Source organism: Amphiura filiformis, chromosome 7, assembly GCF_039555335.1.
Source record: "Amphiura filiformis chromosome 7, Afil_fr2py, whole genome shotgun sequence".
Lineage (NCBI taxonomy): Eukaryota > Metazoa > Echinodermata > Ophiuroidea > Amphilepidida > Amphiuridae > Amphiura > Amphiura filiformis.
The window spans coordinates 12,130,743-12,152,230 of record NC_092634.1 but is presented as its reverse complement, the minus strand read 5'-3'; the positions used below and the strand labels follow the sequence as shown (position 1 = coordinate 12,152,230).

At 36.2% G+C, this 21,488-nt stretch overlaps 1 protein-coding gene across 5 annotated transcripts in view; it reads left to right on the top strand.

Annotated features, from left to right (window-relative positions):
- The window catches only part of LOC140156751 (uncharacterized), a 55,307-nt gene that overhangs the window by 28,081 nt on the left and 5,738 nt on the right, over positions 1-21,488 (top strand). The window contains exons 5-11 of one of the 5 annotated variants that reach the window (XM_072179708.1): positions 1,034-1,123; positions 2,003-2,092; positions 11,198-11,366; positions 12,506-12,744; positions 15,498-15,602; positions 17,819-17,917; positions 19,762-19,782. In XM_072179708.1, the coding sequence (XP_072035809.1) occupies positions 1,034-1,123; positions 2,003-2,092; positions 11,198-11,366; positions 12,506-12,744; positions 15,498-15,602; positions 17,819-17,917; positions 19,762-19,782 (813 nt within the window). The remainder of the gene's footprint in view (positions 1-1,033; positions 1,124-2,002; positions 2,093-11,197; positions 11,367-12,505; positions 12,745-15,497; positions 15,603-17,818; positions 17,918-19,761; positions 19,783-21,488) is intronic. The other 4 variants (XM_072179710.1, XM_072179709.1, XM_072179711.1 and 1 more) reach the window with 4 other exon arrangements.

Genomic DNA, 21,488 nt, shown 5'->3' with positions numbered 1-21,488 from the left:
GTTATCTGCCAATGAAGCCAGCTACAAAGTGGTCGGTTTTGATGTGATGGGTCACATATGTCCTTTTCTTCCCTAGGACTCTCCACTCATTGCATGAGAACAGGTCTCAAATTAATGTAAATAAGTACAATAGTTTTGTGTTAATCTTTCCTGTTGTTGTTTTGGGAAACAAAAGGCATCTCATGTACTAAATGAGTTCATATCATCCTGAGAATGCAAGAATGTTGTAAGCTTAAGGGATAAGATAGCAACGTTTGCAGTATTTTTTGTGGGACATTGAGAGCTTATCAGACATATCGAATTGCATTATGAAAACAAGGAATATCCTTTTGATATCAAATAATTTTGATTTTATGAAATTTGATACATATTTTTGTCCAAAAACACCCAAATAATTTTGATTTTGTGAAATTTGATAGGTATTTTTTTCCAAAAAGACCTGAGAAATGTGTGTCTTTTGGGAAAAAAATGTGAATCTTCAATACGAAAGGTCAACATTTTCAAATGATGGACAGCTTTTTATTCCAACTACATACACTTTTTGTATATCATTAGATTTATAAAGTTTACTTGAGGACTGTTATTGTTAAATATAAAAAATGGCAATTTTTAATAATTTGCCATAAAATTTGTATTATATTGCAAATAAAAAAAAAATAATCAAAATTATTTGATATCAGAAGGACATTCCTCGTATTCAGAATGCAATTCGATATTTCTGATGTGCTCTAATGTTGTTGCTATCCGATTCCTTAGTATAAGTACTTAGGGCTCATATTGAAATACCCTACCACGTTTTCACACAGAAAGAAGGCAGGATTCCCCTCGCTAAGCACGCGCCTCAGGAAAGCTCGGTCATAAAACGGATGGATTATATGCATCAGTGATACACCTTGCCCAGGATTTTAACAAAAGAAGGCTAGCACAGGAAAGCTGCAGGATGGCGCACACCTTCCTGTGTAAGGGTATTTCAATATGAGCCCTTATGACACTCTTGCATTCCTATGTTGATATGATGTCTTAAATATTCCAGGATATTGCCAGACGACTTCAAGAACATGAAAAAAAGAAAGCGGCTCTTATGAGACAGCAGCAACAAGCTTTGGTTGAAGAGAACGATGAGGTAAATGCTACCTTGTGCATGCTTCCTCTGCTAATGTTCTGCTTTTGCTTTATACTGCAACAATCTCCTCATTGGGATGTATAAAGTTGTAGGTGCATGTGGGTAGCGGGCAAAGTCTAATGGTGGCCCCTCAAAAAAGCTGGCAGCTGCATATTTGAAACTGTCAATTGATGTAGCCTCCCATGTACTCACAGGAAGGCAACTCCAATCTACAAAATTACTCAGTAGGAAAGATAATTTGAAGCAATCTTTCCTTGATGTGGAATGAATAAATTGAAGATGTTTTGAAATTGCCCCCTCCCCTCTGAGTTAGCGTGGTCTTAGCTACTAAGGTTTAGAAGATGAAAAGGCTTGATGTCAAAACCAAAAATTATAATTTGGGCAGGGCAATAACAAAAACCCCAACCTACGGGCAGATGGACCTTTTGTCAGCTCACCAGGGTCAGAATTTTGTTTCACAGTGCGAGAACCAATCTTGATTCTTGAAGAATAAATTTGCGGGAATCATTTGATTCTTGCAAATCAACTTCTGTGTAATCTACAAAAGTTTGTGAGAATCAACTTTGATTCACTCAAATCTGTTTACGAGAATCTTTGCGAGAATCGATTCGCGGATTCTCGCCGAAATTCTGACCCTGCTCACCTCCCCTATTGAGTGAAGGCTCCACTCGTTTCATAGAGGAGCACCAACAATTAAAGACATTATACATACATGTATGAGTTGTTGATAAATGGTTGGCTATCAATCAGCCTATCAATCTTGTAAGTAACCAGTAATCATTTACAAATGATGTTCACTCTCAGCATTTCAAATCAAAACAACTGTTATTGAATATAATATTCACTGATGCTCAACCTTTAATAATGCATCTAAATCAGGATATAGCTAAGAGATTACACGGAGAGGAGGTCAAAAGAGCATCCCTTAGAAACCAAAGGCATAAGACTAGATTGGAAGAATATGATCAGGTAAGGTCAAAGGTCATATTCAAGGTCATAGTTCATGTGATATTCAGCACATTAAACCACTACTATAACACAAGCAGGGTTGTCATTTTGTAAGGCAGTAACCTGGATCCTTGCCTGTTCACTTAATCTTTATCATGTGACCGAATACGGAATAAATAACATATTTTATTGGATTAGGCCAGGATTCATGTTATTGCCTTTGTAAGTCTCATATTTCATCAACAGCAACAATGCCAAAAAAAGTGTTTTGCTTGGGGCATTTTGGGAAAGTTGACAAACTGGTCATCTTGTTGAAACCCATGGAGTGAATTCACCAACTTGGCGTATAGAATATTGAGAGCTATGATTTTTGTTCTTAGTACTTTATCAATGCAGACCTACACATTGATCTATGTCATGTTTCTCGGCACTGGCGAAAGGTTTTCATTTCTATATAGATGTTTACAATAGGGGCACATGTTTTACAGTTCCTGATGGTTTCCTTCATGTACTGATATCTCATCAACCTGTTGGGGATACATGTGATATAAAGTCGCTGGTATAGGTAAACTCTGATTGTTGCATCTGACATCGTCCTTGTGGAGCATGGCCATTAGTGCCAATCTGGTTTGAAATGTGGGGGGACAATCAGCCTGAATGGTCAAAATGTGGCTGAAAAGAACAAAAATGGACCATTTTGCGAAAGGTGGGGACACATTCCCCTGCCCCCCGACCCCCTGCCTCTCCAATCTTAGCATGTTAAATTTCTTTTGTAAGTGACAGATGATATCAGATGCAACCTTACATGTTTATCTCTGCCGGACACTGTAATCATAAGTTTTCCAATTTAATATGTCAAGGGCTCAGAACCACAAAGATATTACTCCAATGTAATGACATTAGCACAAAGAAGTAAATCCACTGTAGTGACATTGGAGATACATCTTTGTGGTTTTGGGCCCTCCTTGGAGTTACGTCTTTGTGGTTCTTAGCCATCGATGTATAATTTTATTGTGTTAACATAATCTATCAGGAACTGTAAGCATCTCACTCCTTGTAGCTATCCAAATTATTTCAGAATCAATGTTATGTTAGCAGGACCATTTTGAGTAGCCCAGATGTGATGAAAATATGGTCATTGGCAACCCTGGAAAGTTGGCGCTGTTTCACCATCCTGATGATGCTGTCATCCTTATTATGTTACATTTCACTAATTATCTCAATTCCACTGATAAGTCAAATGTCAGATCCAAGGCATAGTCCATTCACTAAATGTATGACATCATTGACATGACATGACCTGACCACTAAGGTATGTTATTGTTGCTGTCATCCTAGTAACCAGTACCACACATCACTAATCACATTTCTTCTGTATTAGTCAGTTTGTATGGACAATTATAGGTCAAAGGCAAAGGTCAGCTTCTAAGGCACCGTCTGTTCATAAAATGTATGACATAACATGGCCACATGACCACTGAGGTATATTATGGTTGTTGTCATCATGGTAACCGTACATATCACTAATCAACTTTTTTCTTTATTGGTCAGTTTGAGGTCAAAGGTCAGCTTCTATGGCCTGTACACAAATGTATGATATAACCTGATCTCATGACCCTTGAGTTATATTATTGTTGCTGTCATCCTTGTAACCACAAATATGGTCAATTAATATCGGTCAAAGGTCAGCATCCCAGTCATAGTCTGTCACACATGTATGACATAACATGATCACTGTTGCTGTCATCCCAATAATCACACATCACTAATCAACCTTAATTATTGGTCATTTTATATTATAGATGTACATGTAGGTCCAAGGTCATAATCCACATGCACAATATCATCACAATCCCACACATCAAGATATATAGCCTAATTATTATTGTTGCTGTCATCCTGATATAGCACATGCATCACTTTATTTAATTACCCGATTTTTATGATGTTCATTGTTGAATTTGTTGCGGATCACTGGTCACCATTTATGTTGGGATATTCCAGTTGAAATCCATATAGAAGACATGTGTGATTTTCAAAAGGGGTCACTCTTTCATGATTAAGGTCATGTCTTTCATAGGGGCGTATGGATTTCAACTGGAACAGCTCATTATGTTCTTGTCCGGGGTTCTTGTTAATCCACATTTCAAATTAGAACCAAATTTATTACCGTAACCACCCGGGTATAAGCCCACCTTCGGCTATAAGCCCACCCCCTATTTTTCAAAACATTCTGGGAACAAGGGTGCACTCAGGTATAAGCCCAGTACTAAATTTTGGCCAAGTCAATGCTTTGCTCTCATATTTAAGAACAAATTAAAAACATATCAGTTGATAATTAACATTCCACACTTACAATTTTAAGAAATTGACATAAAAGATAGAAATTACTGGTACATTGGGCATATACAGATGAGGGATAATTGTTCTTATTTTAAAATTCTAGCACTAGCCCTTCCCGGTTATAAGCCCACCCCATTTTTGAAGTGAAATCTGCCATCTAGGGGGTGGGCTTATACCCGAGTAATTCTGATAATATTCATGTTGATGGTTAACAGAAAATTTAATTTGAAATATCTTTCCAGTTCTCTGGGCTTTCACAAAAACTGAATATTTTGGCCATACATGTAGGTCATTTCCAGGGGAACCAAGAGAGAACATTGCCAGTGCATTGATTGGTCACCCCAGGTTAAATAAGAAATAAATTAATTAATAAATAAACCATGAAGAACATCATCATCCCCCACATTACTAGAGTTCCCATAGAGATCTTTCTTCACACCAATATTTTGTAGCAACTCTCAAGTTACTGTTGTGTTGCATGACTGTTTATTAAGTTTGAAAAACACTAAATTATTACATTCAGCTTTGAACACTAATATAAATATCACAAATCAATTGAATTTCCCATTCCTTTATTGATATTTATCAGCGGTCAGCAGTAGGTCAAAGGTCACATTTCAGAACCCAATCTGTAAGTTCACATTTCAGACTGCTACACAAAACAAGCCACAAGTTCACCATTGTGATTTGTTGTTATTTATCATTGCTGTAAAATACATCTATATTTCACACATCGCTAGTTGGTCATTGTTTATTTGACGTTCACTGAATAGCCTTTTCACAGTCTTTGTATGCAAGTTTCTGACAAATTTGCAGTCATAGGTCATTGGGTATTGGGTTTATAGTTTGGTTATTAATTGTACATGTATTTTGAAAACAAATGTAATGTTTTTTAATTGTTATTGCTGAGAACCACTGTTTTTAACAGTTACCATGAATACCATCATGATAACATTGTACAAGTTTTTGACCTTGTTTGTTTTTGATATATGCTGGGAATATGAGAAGATTAGTTTATTATATTTTTTCTTTAAATATTATTTAGTTTTATTTGCCAGGTCATGGTTTATATGCAAACACTTGCCAGTCTAGAGTTTAGTTATTTCTGTAAAATATAATTCATTATTAGACATGAGAATTTTCTTGCTTTTGCTTTTGTTTGTTGTCCAAATGTACGCATTTTTTCTTAGTCTGTTTTGGGTCTTTTAAAGCAGAATTCACACGCTTTTTCAGGCAGTTTCCAAAAAAGCCATTCTCATACCTGCATTATGAAGTGTGTGTGAAGGTAGTTAAGATCTTTTTGCATATTATTACCACTTCAAAATTTTTTGATAGCAAGGACGGTGTTGGTGACCTTTCAAATGAATGACAGTTGTGACTAATATGCACAGGTATAATAAATTTGAAGCGAAAAGTTTCCAAAGTTTCGGAGAGCAGAGTTGTTTTCATGAAATGTTGACATCAATAAATAAGCCTATGCATTGAAATAGAAAAGTCAATTAAATATATTTTTCAAATTTATACTGTGACTATTATAGAAGACAAGTTTTAAATTGGTGTGTGTAGAATTTTAGCTAGCCCAAGTGGAGTGCCGGATAATTTTACTATCCAATTCATGAATTAGAGTGCATGCTCTGGGCACAATCTTTTTAGTTAACGTGTGGGATCGGGGAATAGGCTACGGGGGTATGCCCCCTAAAAAGTGTTGGGTATTTTGTTCTTTTTATGGTGAAAAAAATCATTTGTTAAAAAAAATGTGTATGTGCAATTGTTACTGAACATATAATACATATTACATCTTTTAATAAATTAAACAAAAGTTGTAGTTTTACATTTCCCTGATATTTAATTGCAGGTATTGTTTTGTAAAGAAAATGTTGTCTTGTGGGACACGTTATTTCATGGTTATTTGTCATTAGTTAGATCATGATTACATATCCAACCATAACATGAATATTATTTTAAACGATGACATACTTATTTCACTGCCTGTTTCAAGACTTTTGCAATATGGGTCATAGGAAAGTTACTTGGCCAGGCACATGACAATAATTCACTGGATACATTACTAGTGTAGTTTGGCTGACAGGACCCATTCTTTGATTTCCGCCTATACAGATCATACAATGTGAAATGGAGCCGATATGAATTTGAGAACCAGGCAAACTGACAGGGAGGCTTTTGATGTTTGGTGGTTCCCCCTTGTCCTCTACATTTTCTTTTGGAAAGAAAATTATGTCTTTCATTTGACCCTTGCGGCAAGGGGGATGGTCCATACAATCATTTGGGAGGGCGAGTTAGCGCAAGCGGTAGTTCCTCGCTTTGCACCACTGAGGTCCCGGGTTCAAGCACCGCACGGCCCAAGGACTCATGTGCACTTGGTTTATCCCGATTCCATGCTCGCTCTCGCAGGTTTTCTCCGGGATCTTTGGTTTCCTCCTGCTTTCAAAAAAATCGGTGATTAGTTGTTTGGTTATCAAAAACTTCCTTCACTCAATGGAATTTGGGGAGCTGCACAGATAATTGTTGGATGTTACAATCTAAGTGCGGATAGGTCTGCGCCTGAGGTTCGGCTGCAACTGTCTAGATGATACGATCTGATTGTGATGATTCACCATGGCAGCGAAATTACAGTGCTTTGAATCCTTCAAGATCTAGCTGGAAAAAGGCGCTATATAAATCCGAAATTTATTTTATTTTTATTTATTATCCCCCCAATGTTGACGCCTGTTTGTGGGTTTCTGACCAAATTAACCTCATATTTGGCCATTTTAGCCACCAAAGCCCACATTTTTACGCGCTACACGCAAATTTTTTCCACTTTTGCATAATATTTCATAAGTTCAGCTTCAAAATAGCAACATTTTTTGCACGCTGCGCGCTAGGCATTTGTACCATAAACTTATTCTGTTTTTTTCCAACCCCATCCCCCCCAATGTCAAAAAGAAATCTACGCCACTGCATTTGACTAAAACTTCAATCTAGTGCAAAATTGCTGGGACACTTACACATGCAGCTCAATGACTCTGCCCACTCCCCCTTGTTCAATATTGTTTTATACCAAATAATTTTGAAATGGTCTACATATTTGCTCCAAAATTGATTGGTTGGGTGGGGATTCAAAATTAGAATCATACAAATAAAATATTATATGATGGACTTCACATGGACAGTTTTATTTAGCCCTGTGTGCAAAATATGAACAAATGTCCCAGGGAATTGTGCACTTGATTGTAATCATTATGCAATATAAGGAATTTGCTATATCACATCATCATTCAAGCATAACATCATACACATGCAATAAAGTGTTTAATAATGAAACCGAAAACGCTGATAGTACGCTACATTGAATTTCCACTTAAGGTACTAAACTATCACATCAATTTCCATAACCATGCCACTGTACATAATTACCATAATTAAAACTGGAATTCCTAATGAATCCACATATCCATCAACACCCATTCTCTGTGTATATACGTATAAATATATTCAACTATTAAAGACCCATTCAGTGATCCCAGCGCAAGTGTCAAAATATTTAAATTGTTTATAAATTGCTCAAAAGTGAAGGATAAGTCATTCAAATTGTCATTTGGTATTTTTAAAATGACAAATTTGGCAAAAAAACCAAATAAAACAGCAGTATTAACGAAGTTGAAGCCCCATTCAAATACATGTAGCTAATTTAGATACTGTCAGTATCTAAATTACAGATTCGTGTAAAATGTCTTATTTTGTCTTAAATACACAGCTTTTGGCTGAACCACTCACAGGCTATGTTAGCACATCTATGAAAATGACAAAGGTACCAAAATCTCAATTTTGATGATTTTTACGATCATCAGGATGAGCAAATCACTGAATGGGCCTTTAAGGTAACCCTGTACCCTGGAGACTAACATTGTATTAACTCACGTGGGTATCATAATTTGATATCTTATCTGAAATTTATCGTTTGAATTGATTTGTTGGTTTTTAGATACATTCCCATTGTTTTTACATAAATTGTACATGCATCATTTTCACACAAAAAATAGCTAACATATTTGTGATGCATCATATTAACAGATATCTCATTCATCATGATCATGCCTGTTAAGAGGTGGGCAGATTAGCGCATAAAATAAAATAATTTTTACCAATTCTGAAGTGAAATAATATATTTTCAAACTCTTGATTGGTTTCCATTTATATAATACTAAGAAGTATCTCATGATATGAATCATTACTGTATGTGCCAATTTTCATTAAAGATTAATTTTCACGACACACATAAATTTTCGCAATTGGAAAATTTAGGAAAATTTGGTGCACAATTTTCACACTATTTTGCTTTATGGGTAGCAAAGCAAGGGAAAAGGTTCCGGTGAAAAGAGCAGAAAAAAAACCTAGCAAATAAAGATATAAAACCACAACAGAAAAAGAGAGAAACAAAAGAAGTAGCAGGAACAAGAAAAACAAGTAAATATAAAGTTTGAAGAAAGAAGCAAAGACTACAGACTAAAGAAAACCGAAAGTGAGAAAGCAAAGGCATATGAGGAAGCGAAAGAAAGAAGAGTACAGAAATTCTAAATTTACAATAAAAGACAAAGAATTGGAAAAGGAGGTATGTGGAAAGGCGAAGAAATGAAATGAAGCAAAAGTTGCATTGATTAAAATGGTATAATATCATATTTCTTCCCTTTAGAGCAGGCATGAGAATTTTCAATTCTAAAACTGAATTCAGTTTTTTTTAGTCAAAATTTACACAACTTTATTTGATTTCAGCCTGTTTTTGGTACTTTTTGCCCAATTTCACACACATTTTCTGCTTTTGTCAGTTTTTTTTTATGAAAGTGCAGTCTCATGCTTGTTAGAGGAAAATGTACACAAGGCTACCCACTTCCTGCACTAAATTGCTTTTATTATCTGTTGAAGTTTTGGCCTGTAAAATAAGACAGGATAAGAAATTATATAAAACTACCCCTTAAAGCGCTCCACAGACTCCGAGTATATTAGACGTACAATATTGTATGTAACATATATACGTTATTTAATCTATTGCCATTCTATTTCCAGTAATGTTTAAGTTCTTACGAATGTTTGATGGCGAAAAATCGATAATATGTTACATATAATATCTAGCAGAAATATATTATCGATTTTTCGTCATCAAACATTCGTTAGAACTTAAACATTACTGGAAATAGAATGGCAATTGATTAAATAACGTATATATGTTACATACAATATTTTACGTACCATAAAAAGTCTGAATACTGCTTTAGAGTTATTGTACCGTATTTCGTCAAATAGTCGCCCCCCCCCTCAAATAAACGCCCCACCACTTTTTTCAACCAAGATGTTTCAAAAATGCTGATATTTCCATGCTATCTTGTGTAGTAAGCTTACCAAGTTGCCCACATGGTCGATAATAGTGTCACTTTTTGGCGAAAATCTCGATTGGAAACCCGAAAGTAAACCAGAAGTCAGTGTTTCTAGTTCATAGTTCGTCATTTTAGCGAGAGTTTTAAGTTTACCTATGATTTTAACAGGAATTATCGTTCTAAAATTGACCTTGAATAAACGCCCTTGGGAAACTGTAACGCCCGGGGCGTTTATTTGACTTAAATACGATATGTGGACAATATTACTAGGGGGTCACATGTCGGTTCAACAGAGGCTAACTAAGAATAAAGTTCGATCAGAAGATATGAATCTTTTGTGATCATGAATATGTATTGTGCATACATTGAGAAAAGGCTTGTTGCAACGTCACTAGCTTCTACATGTTATATTTTGGTAATTATAATTATTATTTTATTAATTCGTCACAAAGTAACATTTTTCATTTCAATGCTATGGTTAGCTCCTAGTTCAAAGTGAAGCCCCATTTCAGTTGTACAATATATTTACCAGCTTATACCCCTATAATTCACACCATAAGGGTGATGGATGGACTTAAGTGCTCAGTTATAGTTATCATTATCAGCACTCAGACATATTGCTCCAGGCTTGTATGCATTCTATTACTTAGTTACACAACATTAAAGTGACAGGCAGAGATTTTTCTGTGAAAATTAGTTGTCACACTGCCTTACAACTGACTCATTGCATCGTAATCAGTTTTCCTATGAAACAGCATCTTCAAATTGTTATGTTTGATTGCACATAAACATCTCTTGGAAAGTGCAACAATTATTGGAAAAACAACATCTTGTTGCCTTATTGAAATCAAGCACAATCAAATTATACAAAAATAGAAAGCAATGCAACAAATTAACCTATCATCAGCAATGTGAGTATTGATGAGTTGTACAAGAGTTTTTGAATTGTCGTACTATCAGCTCACATTCATATCAAGTATGGTTTGTAAATAACACTGCCTTGATTAGAGCTGACTTCAGTGAGTGGATTCACTATTTCACAACTGATAGGAAGTTGAACAAGTTTTAACATTTGTTATTAGGATTAGGAAAACATCCTTTGCAGGATTCTAATATCAAGGGTTAATTATTATTAAAGAGGAAGCCTCGCCAGAGCAGTTCTTCTGGGGTGAACCAAACCTGCTTCAATTAGCACCTGTCAAATTCAGAGATAATCTTGTCACTGATTAATTTGATAACCAGGCAGGTTTGGTTGACCCCAGAAGAACTGGTCTGGTGGGCTTCCTCTTTAAGGTAACAAATGCAAAACATGAACAAAAAAAGAAGACAACTAAAAAGTTAAGAGCTGTATAGCTACAAATACCTGAATGTCCCTTTAATGCAATGTTATTATACAACTTGTCCATTTCAGGATATAGCCAAAAGACTTCAGGCTCATGAGGAGCGCAAAGCAGCCATCTTACGGCTGAAGCAGCAAGAGAAAGATGCAGCTTTAGCAAGGAGGATTTCACAGAGTGAGAGACCAGAGTTACCAGACACACCCAACTCTCCACGATCACAGAGTGTTGATGTGGACATGAGTAAGTAGTTGTAATGTCAGGAATGCATGCAGGATACTGTTTGGAAGTAAATATTTTCACTTTTTTCACCATATTTTTAGAAGTAACAAGACAAAAACCTACATATAATTAAATTTTATTGATCTAGAGTCAAAAAATCTAGTCCCTACTTTCTTGATTTTGAAAAAAAAAGATTATATTTCAAAATATGCACCAAAATTGGTCTAATTTTTTTTATTTTACAACATTTTAGTATTTTTAGGGGACTTAAATTGTAGAAATGAGTGAATAATAACTACATTTGTGGTCAACATGAATAAGAAATAGTAAAGCCATACCATACTACATAAGCCTTCCTCGAGGCAGTAATTTTTATTTTTAGGGAGTTTTTATTGTATCTCTAGACGTAATGTACCATATTCATTCCAATAATCGCCCAGGGCGCTTAAAGTCATTTTGGGTGGGTGCTTATTGTTTACATGGGTTACTAATTTTTTCCTAACAGGCGTTTATTAGAGACGAATCTATGTATGTTATAAAAGGGTCCTGAGACGTTCTAGTAGCTTTTCTGATGCAGAAAATGTATTGCAAGTTTACACAGGACTTCTAATCCCCCAGCTATTTCACTGTATCGACGTCTATCCATCACTTCAACATTAATGGTACTCTTTAGCAAATTGAAAATACCCTTGGTGGGCGCTTATTGGGGCATGGGCGCTTATTGGAACAAATATGGTATATGAAAGTATACATTTTGAAAAAGGAAATGATGCAAGGAATCCAATCAGCATAACATATTTGTGCAAAAACAAGCAGTTTTTGAGAAAAGCGCAAAAATTGATTTTACTTTACTGCATCGAGGAAGGCATACGGACTATAGCATTTTTCTAAAAACACATTTGTTATTTAACTTCATGTTTGAATGTCAAATTAAATTATTGCTTTGTTTGATTGCTTTCAGGATTGCTGTACAAATTAGTAAATAAGTATATGTATGTCAAAATGTCCAAAATCTAAATATTTGATTAATTTGGGAGTGCACATCACAGAATGACACTGTAATGATGGAATTACTCTACTACATGTATGTCGTAAATTTATACAAGTATCCAAAACCTTTATTAATTTAATAGGACAAAATTTTCTCTATCCCGATACAGATGGTATTGCCCACGGTACAGCTTCCATGAAAATTCTAGACGAGAGTATGCCCGCCTATCCCGCACCAGTGCCACCGAAAAAACACAATCGCCACTCAGCTCCTGTATCACCTACACAGTATGATCCCGCTTATGAAGTACCGATGGATGCAAGAGCTCGTGATGATCATGAGAGAGAAACGATGGTGTTTGATGACGATGACAGGACCAATGTAGAGGCTGAAGAATTAGATGATGCTGTAAGATATATAAATATCTTGTTTATTTTGTATTCATTAAATTTAAAAAAGCTTTAGGGATTGTACAACCTGTATCACAATCACTGGGATCCACAACATGCTCATCTATCAGTGGCACAGTTCTTTAACCCCAATACATTTGTACATTCATTGAATGACCTTTGAAAATTTGAGTATAAAAACTCGAGGTCAAAACTTGAGGTCAAATTTTGCACTATGATTGTTTAATTGAGGTTATTGAACCATACCATAAGGATGAGGCCATTATGGTCCATAGTGTCTGTGTTGGTATTTTCAGATGACTCTTCATCTTTTATCAGCAGGGCTGTCAACTTTTCGGAATTGCATGGCATGAGATATTGTTGAGAGGCATATTGGGGCGGAAATATGTTTGCCGGCAAAAATTTATTCAATATTTTTTTGCCATGGCGCTTGAGAATCTAAAAAGTGTGGGGGGATAGGTGGGGACAAAATTTTGATGGATGTATGAGATTTTACTACTTTGGTGTGCAAATGCATGTGAATTGGCAGCCCTGCATGAGATTTACTACCTTGGTGTGAGAGCATGAAAAAATGCCTCAAAGTGTGCTGAATGCATGAGAGTTGACAGCCCTGCATCAGCAAGAGTGGACTGTGACGTTGGTATTGATCAGTTTCCAGTGTTTAATTTGAAGGATGAGAGTTCCAAATACAATATTTTATCCATTTAAAATAAGAAGAATCTGTAGTTTAATGACTCTTCATTTACATAAGCTACAAATTTTGGGCTTTTCAAGTACATTCAATTTTTAATTTTGAAAATGATATGGGTACCAATAATTTGGATAGAGTTTGTATGCTCCAGTTTCAAATGAACATAGTGGCCCTTTGTGATAACAATTTACCAATAAGGATCGATCTTTAGTACATTCAAGATATTTTTGTGAAAAAAGGCAATCCAGCGAAGTCAGGCTATCTATATAATTGGTCTGTTGCTGATAAAAATGCTAACATTAAAGCTTTAAAAGAGAGAAATTTGAAAGAGGTTTTAAGGCCTATAAGTAGGCATGTCCACTAAAAATTGAAGTACTTTTAAATTGATTCAGACCTAACTTATTGGCTGGGAATTGATGAAATAATCATTTTGGCGTTTAAATAATCTTAATCGGACGTTTCATTCCAGAGATATGGCCTTTTGAGTGTTACGGTTTTATATAGGGCTGCTAGAACATGTTAAAAGTTAAAAGTCCAAAAGGATTACTAACAGAAAGTGCAATTTTAAGGTACTTTTTCTTAATGTATTTATTAACTAGCGTTATCTGGAACATTACATTTGCTTATAACAACATGAAAATAAGATCATCCTGAAAATTTAATCGATTTTGTTGACATACAACAAAAAATATAAGACCTCAAAACCCATGGTTTGTTTGGTGAAACCATAAGCATGATCATAGATGGTCGCCATGGAAAATATCTCCATAGAGGAGATGAACAATAAATGCATTATTTCAAATGAATGGCGGTAGTCTTAAACATTGTTCAATCTTTTACGGTCAGCACATTTAATCTTCAAAAATTATTATATTTCATCATGGCATAAGTTTGGTAATATTAATCACTACCAATTTTGAGAAATTTGCTCCAACTCAAAGGTTATCTTTAATACATTGAGCAATACACTGTGTGTGCATGGAAGCCATGATGGATAGCATATGAAATGGACATGGTAGTGAGAAGTGCATGATTTGAGATGGGCCGCGGTAGGCCTAAACATTCTTAAATTTCTTAACATCCTGTACATTTTGTCTTCAAAAATAGTTACATTTTATGACTATGTAAGTTTGCTTGTCTGATTCACTCCAAATTCGGAAATAATTGCGTTTGAACACCTGATGCGCGGAATGGTGTCACTTCAACCTGTTGTAGTTCTCATCTCATTAAATTTTTCATTAAAAAAGTTGATCTCTGCATGGAGGAAGGTCCTCTCTATTTACTGACCAATCAGGAAAAAGTTTGGTTAATGTTTTCCGTGGAATCAGGAATTTCTTGAAACACCCTGATATAGGCCTACATTTGGATCAAAAACAAGTATGTACGCCATTTAACAGGCCTGGGATTTCTTGTATCGATCAGTTTCTCCATAGACAATACGTGTGTGAGTGCACGCACACAGTAAATGAAAAATCGTTCTAGTGGAAACTGTATGGACAGTGGGCATCCCTACTATAAGTAAATCAATGAGATTTGAAGATCACAGAGGGTTTTACTGTTGAATACACCAGTATTACAGATAGTGACAAGCTGTACAAAAATTGTCCATTTCATCAAAATATGCATCCTGTTTGCTCATGGGAGGGCGAGTTGGCGCAGCGTGTAATTCCTCGCCTTGCACCACTGAGGTCCCGGGTTCAAGCCCCACGCGGCCCAAGTTCTCATGTGCACTTGGTTTATCCCTATTCCATGCTCGCTCTCACAGGTTTTCTCCGGGATCTCCGGTTTCCTCCTGTATCGCAAAAATCGGTGATTAGCTGTTTGGTTATCAAAAACTTCCTTCACCCAATGGAATTTGGGGAGCTGCACAGATAATTGGTGGATATTACAATCTAAATGCAGATAGGTGTGCGCCGTTCGGCAGCAACCTAGTTGATGCGATCTGATTGTGATGATTCACCATTGCAGCGAAATTACAGCGCTTTGAGTCCTCTAAAATCTGGAGAAAGGCACTTTATAAATCCAAAATTTATTTATTTATTATTTATTATTATTTATAGGAGCTTGCAAGAAGACTTCAAAGAGAAGAGATTAAGAAATCAAGAAAAAACAAGCAGAGACCGGAGATGTCTGATAACGAACAGAAAAGATTAGAACATGATGAAGTAAGTATTTGAAATATTTCCACTCTTTAAACCTTCCCCTCTCCATTTCCTCTCTTTCATACTCTTCCCTTCCTCCCATTTCTTCCTCTCTTGTAATTATATAATATTGGATGGCTTTGAGTATGATACGAGAATATACTTCACGAGCCATGATAATACCGAATAAGTCCAAAGGACGAGTTCGGTATTTTCATGGCGAGTGGATATTCTGGTATCATACAAAAGAAGCCATCCAATATTATTATTATTATTACATAATATGAAGCTTTTTCTATGCTTTTTGAATACCATGGTACCAAAGTATCAAAATAAACATGCCGGTGGCACTTGGAAACCAGGAATCATTTTCCTCATGTTTGCCGGCAGTACTAAACAGCAAACTGTGTGACTCAATCAATTACGCCTGCTTTGGTCTCTTCGCGCGCAAATTTGTGGTATAGCTAAAAGCTTCATATTATATAATAAAACAAGATGCTGACTAATGATTTTAAAAATGTAAAAGAACAATTGTAACAATAATTGCCCAAATGAGTGGTAAATCAGATTTAGTTGGGAAAACATCAAATGAGCATGCAACACATAAAACATACAGCACTGATGTTCAGAAATCCAGGGAAAGCAGTATTCTTGATGTTGTTGTGGATGCAGTGGACCATTGTTTGGTTGGTTGGGCATAGTCCCTCCTGTCTTTAAAAGTTTGTGGTTATTCAAATCCACAGATTCAGAGATGAAATCAAAGGGACTATATGTATACAGGTTGGAAAAGTTGTGTATAAAGGGAGATAGAAGATACAGGCTATATCAAAATGATTGTTCTTCGTCCATTAATGCTATTCATGCCTCTTCCAAACACACCATTGGATCCACTTGATTTGACTGGACTTTTCAATATCGAGTATAATGGATATACTGTATTCGTTCCATTAACCGCCCAGGGTGCTTAACAATGTCATTTTGGGTGGGCACTTATTTCTTAGATTGTTTAGGCCTACAATATGTAAAAAAAGGCCCAAAATATTCATTCATCATCATCAGTGTATGTTTCAGACCATGATTCAGATTTGCATGGGCAGTTAATAAACTATACCACAGTTTCCTTGTTGTAAAGTCACTGGGTGGGTGCTTAAAGGGGCATGGGCGGTTAATGGAATGAATACGGTAGTCTGGTCATTTCAAGTGCATTTTCAGGTGGATCCAGAACAATGAGTATGATACAGCTTGTACAGTGAACCACAAGTATACAATGATGTATAACAACCACATTGCAGTTAGGAATGTGGATTTATTTTTCCAGTGACTTCGATGGTTTTGTAGTTACATTATTAGTTTTGAGAATAAAAGTGAATGTAAACACATTTTCAAAAGTAACGAGCCAATGAGATTAACGTATGCATGAATCACAAAATGAATCTTGACAGTCACATTGCACTCACATAACAGGTGGCACATTTCATTTTCACAGACGATAGCTCGTAGAATGCAGTATAAAGAAGTGTTGATTGCAAGGAAAAAAGCTCATCACCACAAATACAAAGTACACAGGCATGTCACAAACTTGCATATGCATCATGTTTCTCAAATGCCAAACAATTTGGTTTTGATATTGAGGGTTCAGAACCAGAAAGCCGTAATTCACTATGACCAGCTCTCACAAAATGAACATAAAGTTGTCTCCATGCTTTGGTTTTCAAAAACATTATTTCCTCCACAATGTCTTTTGTTTTCTATTGAATTTTGTCATGATTAAATGGATCTTCTGCAGTGTCCTGGCGACTTTATGCTCATTTTGTGGGAGCAGGTGATTGTGAGTTGAGGCTTTCTGGCTCTAACTCTTGATATGCAACTTTTGAAAGCATGACCACTAAAATATTTGTCTTCCTACACTGGGCTATTCCAATTGAAATCCATACACCCCTTATGGAATACATGACCTTAATTAATCTCCCACCAAGGGAGTGTGAATTTCAAACGGGGTTACCTGAATGGGTGACTCCATTTGAAATCTGCACCCCCTGTGAGGGAGATGAAGGTCTTGTCTTCCATAGAGGTGTAAGAATTTCAACTGGAGTATTCAGTTAAGAAGGGGCAATGAGCATGATGAGCACAAGATACTGGTAAAATTTACATGTATGTCTAAAGGTCGAGTGATGTAGCCCAACTGGATGGCACTATGCAATGGGGTGTTTTTTATTTGTCCAAATTGTTTCCCCCTTCAGAGAATTGCCAGGAAAATGCAGCATGAGGAAGTAATGATTGCCAAAAATAAATACCACAAATATCAGGAGAGGGTCAGTGATGAAGTTGCTTCTCCAGAGGTGAGTTCCGTAAAAGTTTTTTTTTTAATGTATTTAAAAAATGTCTTTTTCATAAAAAATACCCTGAATAGATATTGATGGACACCTAGGGACAGCATCCCTCTTCATTATCAAATCATCATATGTGTAAACCACTCATATGTACACTACAAGATTCCTATTGGGGCTGCCTGCACAGGTACACCATCACCAAGGTACTTGGCTGGTACTGTACAGTAGCAGGCGAGTACCAGTGTAGTACCAGTGCAGTGCCACTGCTGGTGGGTGCTGTGCAGTAGCAGCATTGGTACTGTGTAGGTACTATGTGTGTATCAGTCAGGTACCTTGGCGACGGTGTACCTGTGCAGGCGGCCATAATAGGAATCTTGCAGTGTAGTTGGAACAAAGTATGTGGGTCATTCAAATGTTCTGCTTCAACTCTCATATCTAAGCTTTGGTAAATGGCAGGTGTCAGATACTTTCCAATGTATCAAATCCAATTCTAGTTCTGCATTGGATACTAGATCTGATAAAAGATATACTTTTCTATGGTGGAAAAGGAAACACCATATGTGACCATCCACCATGAAGTGGTAGTAAAGTTGGCTCTAGATCATTTTCTGTTTATTGCAGATTTTGAAAGAATTCACTTCCAGCTTTAAAATGACACCTCAACCAGCTTCATCTGACATCTGGAAGTGAAGTTATGGTTCATCAAAGGTCAAATTCCTACTATATTTGACATAGAAATCCACATACTGTTTTTGATTGTATCTCAAAATGGAAAATGCCGACTTTACGACCAGTTTGTGGTGGATGGGCACATATGTATTCACATCAAAACAATCGTGCAGATAATATTTACATGGCTGCTGCTGAGCTCAGCTACACAAATCTGAAAAGATGTCAATACTAGTGTATTGTCATATTGGTGAGACATTTCAATGCTTAATCATGGAAAGGTTCAATAGTTAAACCATCTGCAGAACCAAGATGGAAGACAGAACTTTTGAATTACCCTTTGTAGGATGTTATCAGTTGCATGGGTCAATCAAGCATTCCCATTTTCATATAGCTGTCTTCATGCTGCCATTTCGCATGAAATCATAATCAGTTATTTGTAGCATTATGAATTTGTTACACGAGCCTGTACATTGAAGGATTTATAAGCAAATTACTTGGTGCTGCATTTTGAAGCATTCAAATCAAACTTACTTTGAATTTTCTCAATTCAGAAAGTATGAAATAAGCAATATCACTGTGCAAGCAAGGGTATGTGAGAGACCTTTTTCTGTAGATTTGCATCAGTTAGGAAGAATAGAAATAAGAAAGGCTGTTAATGCCCCCCAACAGAAAATCATAACTGTATTTGATCATCTACACACAAAATGTGAAGGGGTGTGTGTGTGGGGGTGGATACATTAGTGTGTGGGGTGAGTACTTTGTTTACACACAGTGTCAAACAAGGACACATCTGATTCTTAACTATCTAAGGAGGATGCCCCTACAATGGGGGGGGGGGTGATCTTTGCTTTTTTGTACCTGCAATGCATTTGACACTATGTATCCCATAGATGACTACATAAAAGGTACATGATTTGCTGCAGTTTGACCAGGTGTGTCCAGGGTCAGCTGGTGAAAGTTACATCCTCTGTGTCAGGGTTTTTACCCAATGCCTACATTGATAAATGTACCAGGAATATTAGGGGTAGTGTGTGTGTGTGGGGGGGGGGGGGAGGTGCTGTGCATGTGCATCTGCTCGCTTGGCTGTCATTTATTTACATTGCTTAAAAATGCTATGCATGTATTCTGATCATATTTGCTGTCATCATAACTATCATGCATGCATATGGATGGATGTATAGTCAAGGTATCATACATGGCAGGTGAGTATTGTGAAATGCAACCTACTGTATATTGCATGTGAAATTATTGCATATTTGTGGATTTATTTTGTCAGTAATTTAATAGTTTTAATCATAATGTGCATCAGTAGAATTTGTTTATGTGCATTCACAGGCCTGGAAGTAATCCTAATCCAAAACCTTTTCAGGTCCTCACTGTCTTTCTTATGAAGTTAATTGCCATGTTACAAAAACAATAAGTTGAGGGCTTTCAGAGAAATCCAATGGCCTTCATATTTTAAAGATATTCAGTAGCATAGCCAGGACTTTTGCGGAGGGAGGGAGGCAACCTTCAAGGGGTAAAATTAGATGAAAATTTTCAAAAATTGTAAGAGGGGGAAACACTTCTCACTGGGGGTCAGCTTTCACCCTGGCCCTTAGCTATGCCACTGATAGTATTTGGACCTTATACTGAGGCCTGTGACTTCATGTTAAGATAAAACACTTTAAAAACTTATAGCTTATAAGGAATACTCCCAAGGAAAGTTTTGAACAAGTGTGTTGAAATTCCTGCAGTTCTTGCAATATGAATTGAAATATTCCTTGTGATAACCTAATGTTTGAGATGTACAAAAAGGTAACTACAGTTCTTGCAATAACAATGGAAATAAACTTGATAACCTCATGAGGTGCACAGTATAAGGTAACTGCACTTCTTGAGTTCCATTGTTCAATTTCTTATTAGATAAGCATATCTAAAAATATTGTGATTTTGATTATAACAAATTGAGACAAGAATTTATGCAACATAAAACTTATTATCCTACAAATTTGTGATTAAATTAGATCAGTGATATATAAATAATTATATCAAAATGATAGTCTGTCCTATTTTGACCCATAACTGGAATAAGGCAAAATGTACTAAATAGGAGTTTGATATTTTAGATACTGAATACTCACAGCAGAAAATTGTGCTTTTCTTTTGGTGATGCAATGGTGAAATTGTGTTATATCACACATGAAACCTCGCTAATATTATACTTTCGTAAATAGGATAAGTGGCATGCCTGCACTTTATGGGGGGAGAAAAATTCACCCATTGAGTATTAGTTCAGCTCAATTTTACTCAAGATTTTTTTTAAAGTGAAAGTTAATTTCAATGGGCTCATTTCACACGAAGCATGTGAAAATTTGCAATTTTACACTATTTATATACTGTTTACTGAATGTGTGTGTGTATTTAATTTTTTCTTTCTTTTTTTGAATGGGGGGGGGGTTGCCCCCTTTCTCCCATCAGGCATGCCACTATAAAACAACATTAATATAATCTTGTTCACCTGCAACTTGCAAGGATCATAAGTAGCCGCAGTATATGGTCTCGTGAACATATCAAGTGCATACGAATCAAGCAAGCGCAAAGCACTGACGCAACCTCTCTGGACAAGATTGTAGCTACTGTGGGCGGTAGAACCCATCACTCAGTTTTGGAGCCCACCACTCAGCTGCAGTTTTAGCCACCACTCAGAGGCCAAAATTGCACCATTTCATTGAATTAGTCAAGAATTTGGTCCATTTTGGCAGAAAATTGTCAAATATGCAAAATTTTCATCAAATACCACTAAAAATATCCTAGCTACAACCCTGCCGCCGGATAGTATAAAGCAACAGAGCCAGTGATACATCATAAATAGTGTAAAGCAGTATCTGAATCAGCAGGATATTGCATATCTGTCATTGCCTGCTCA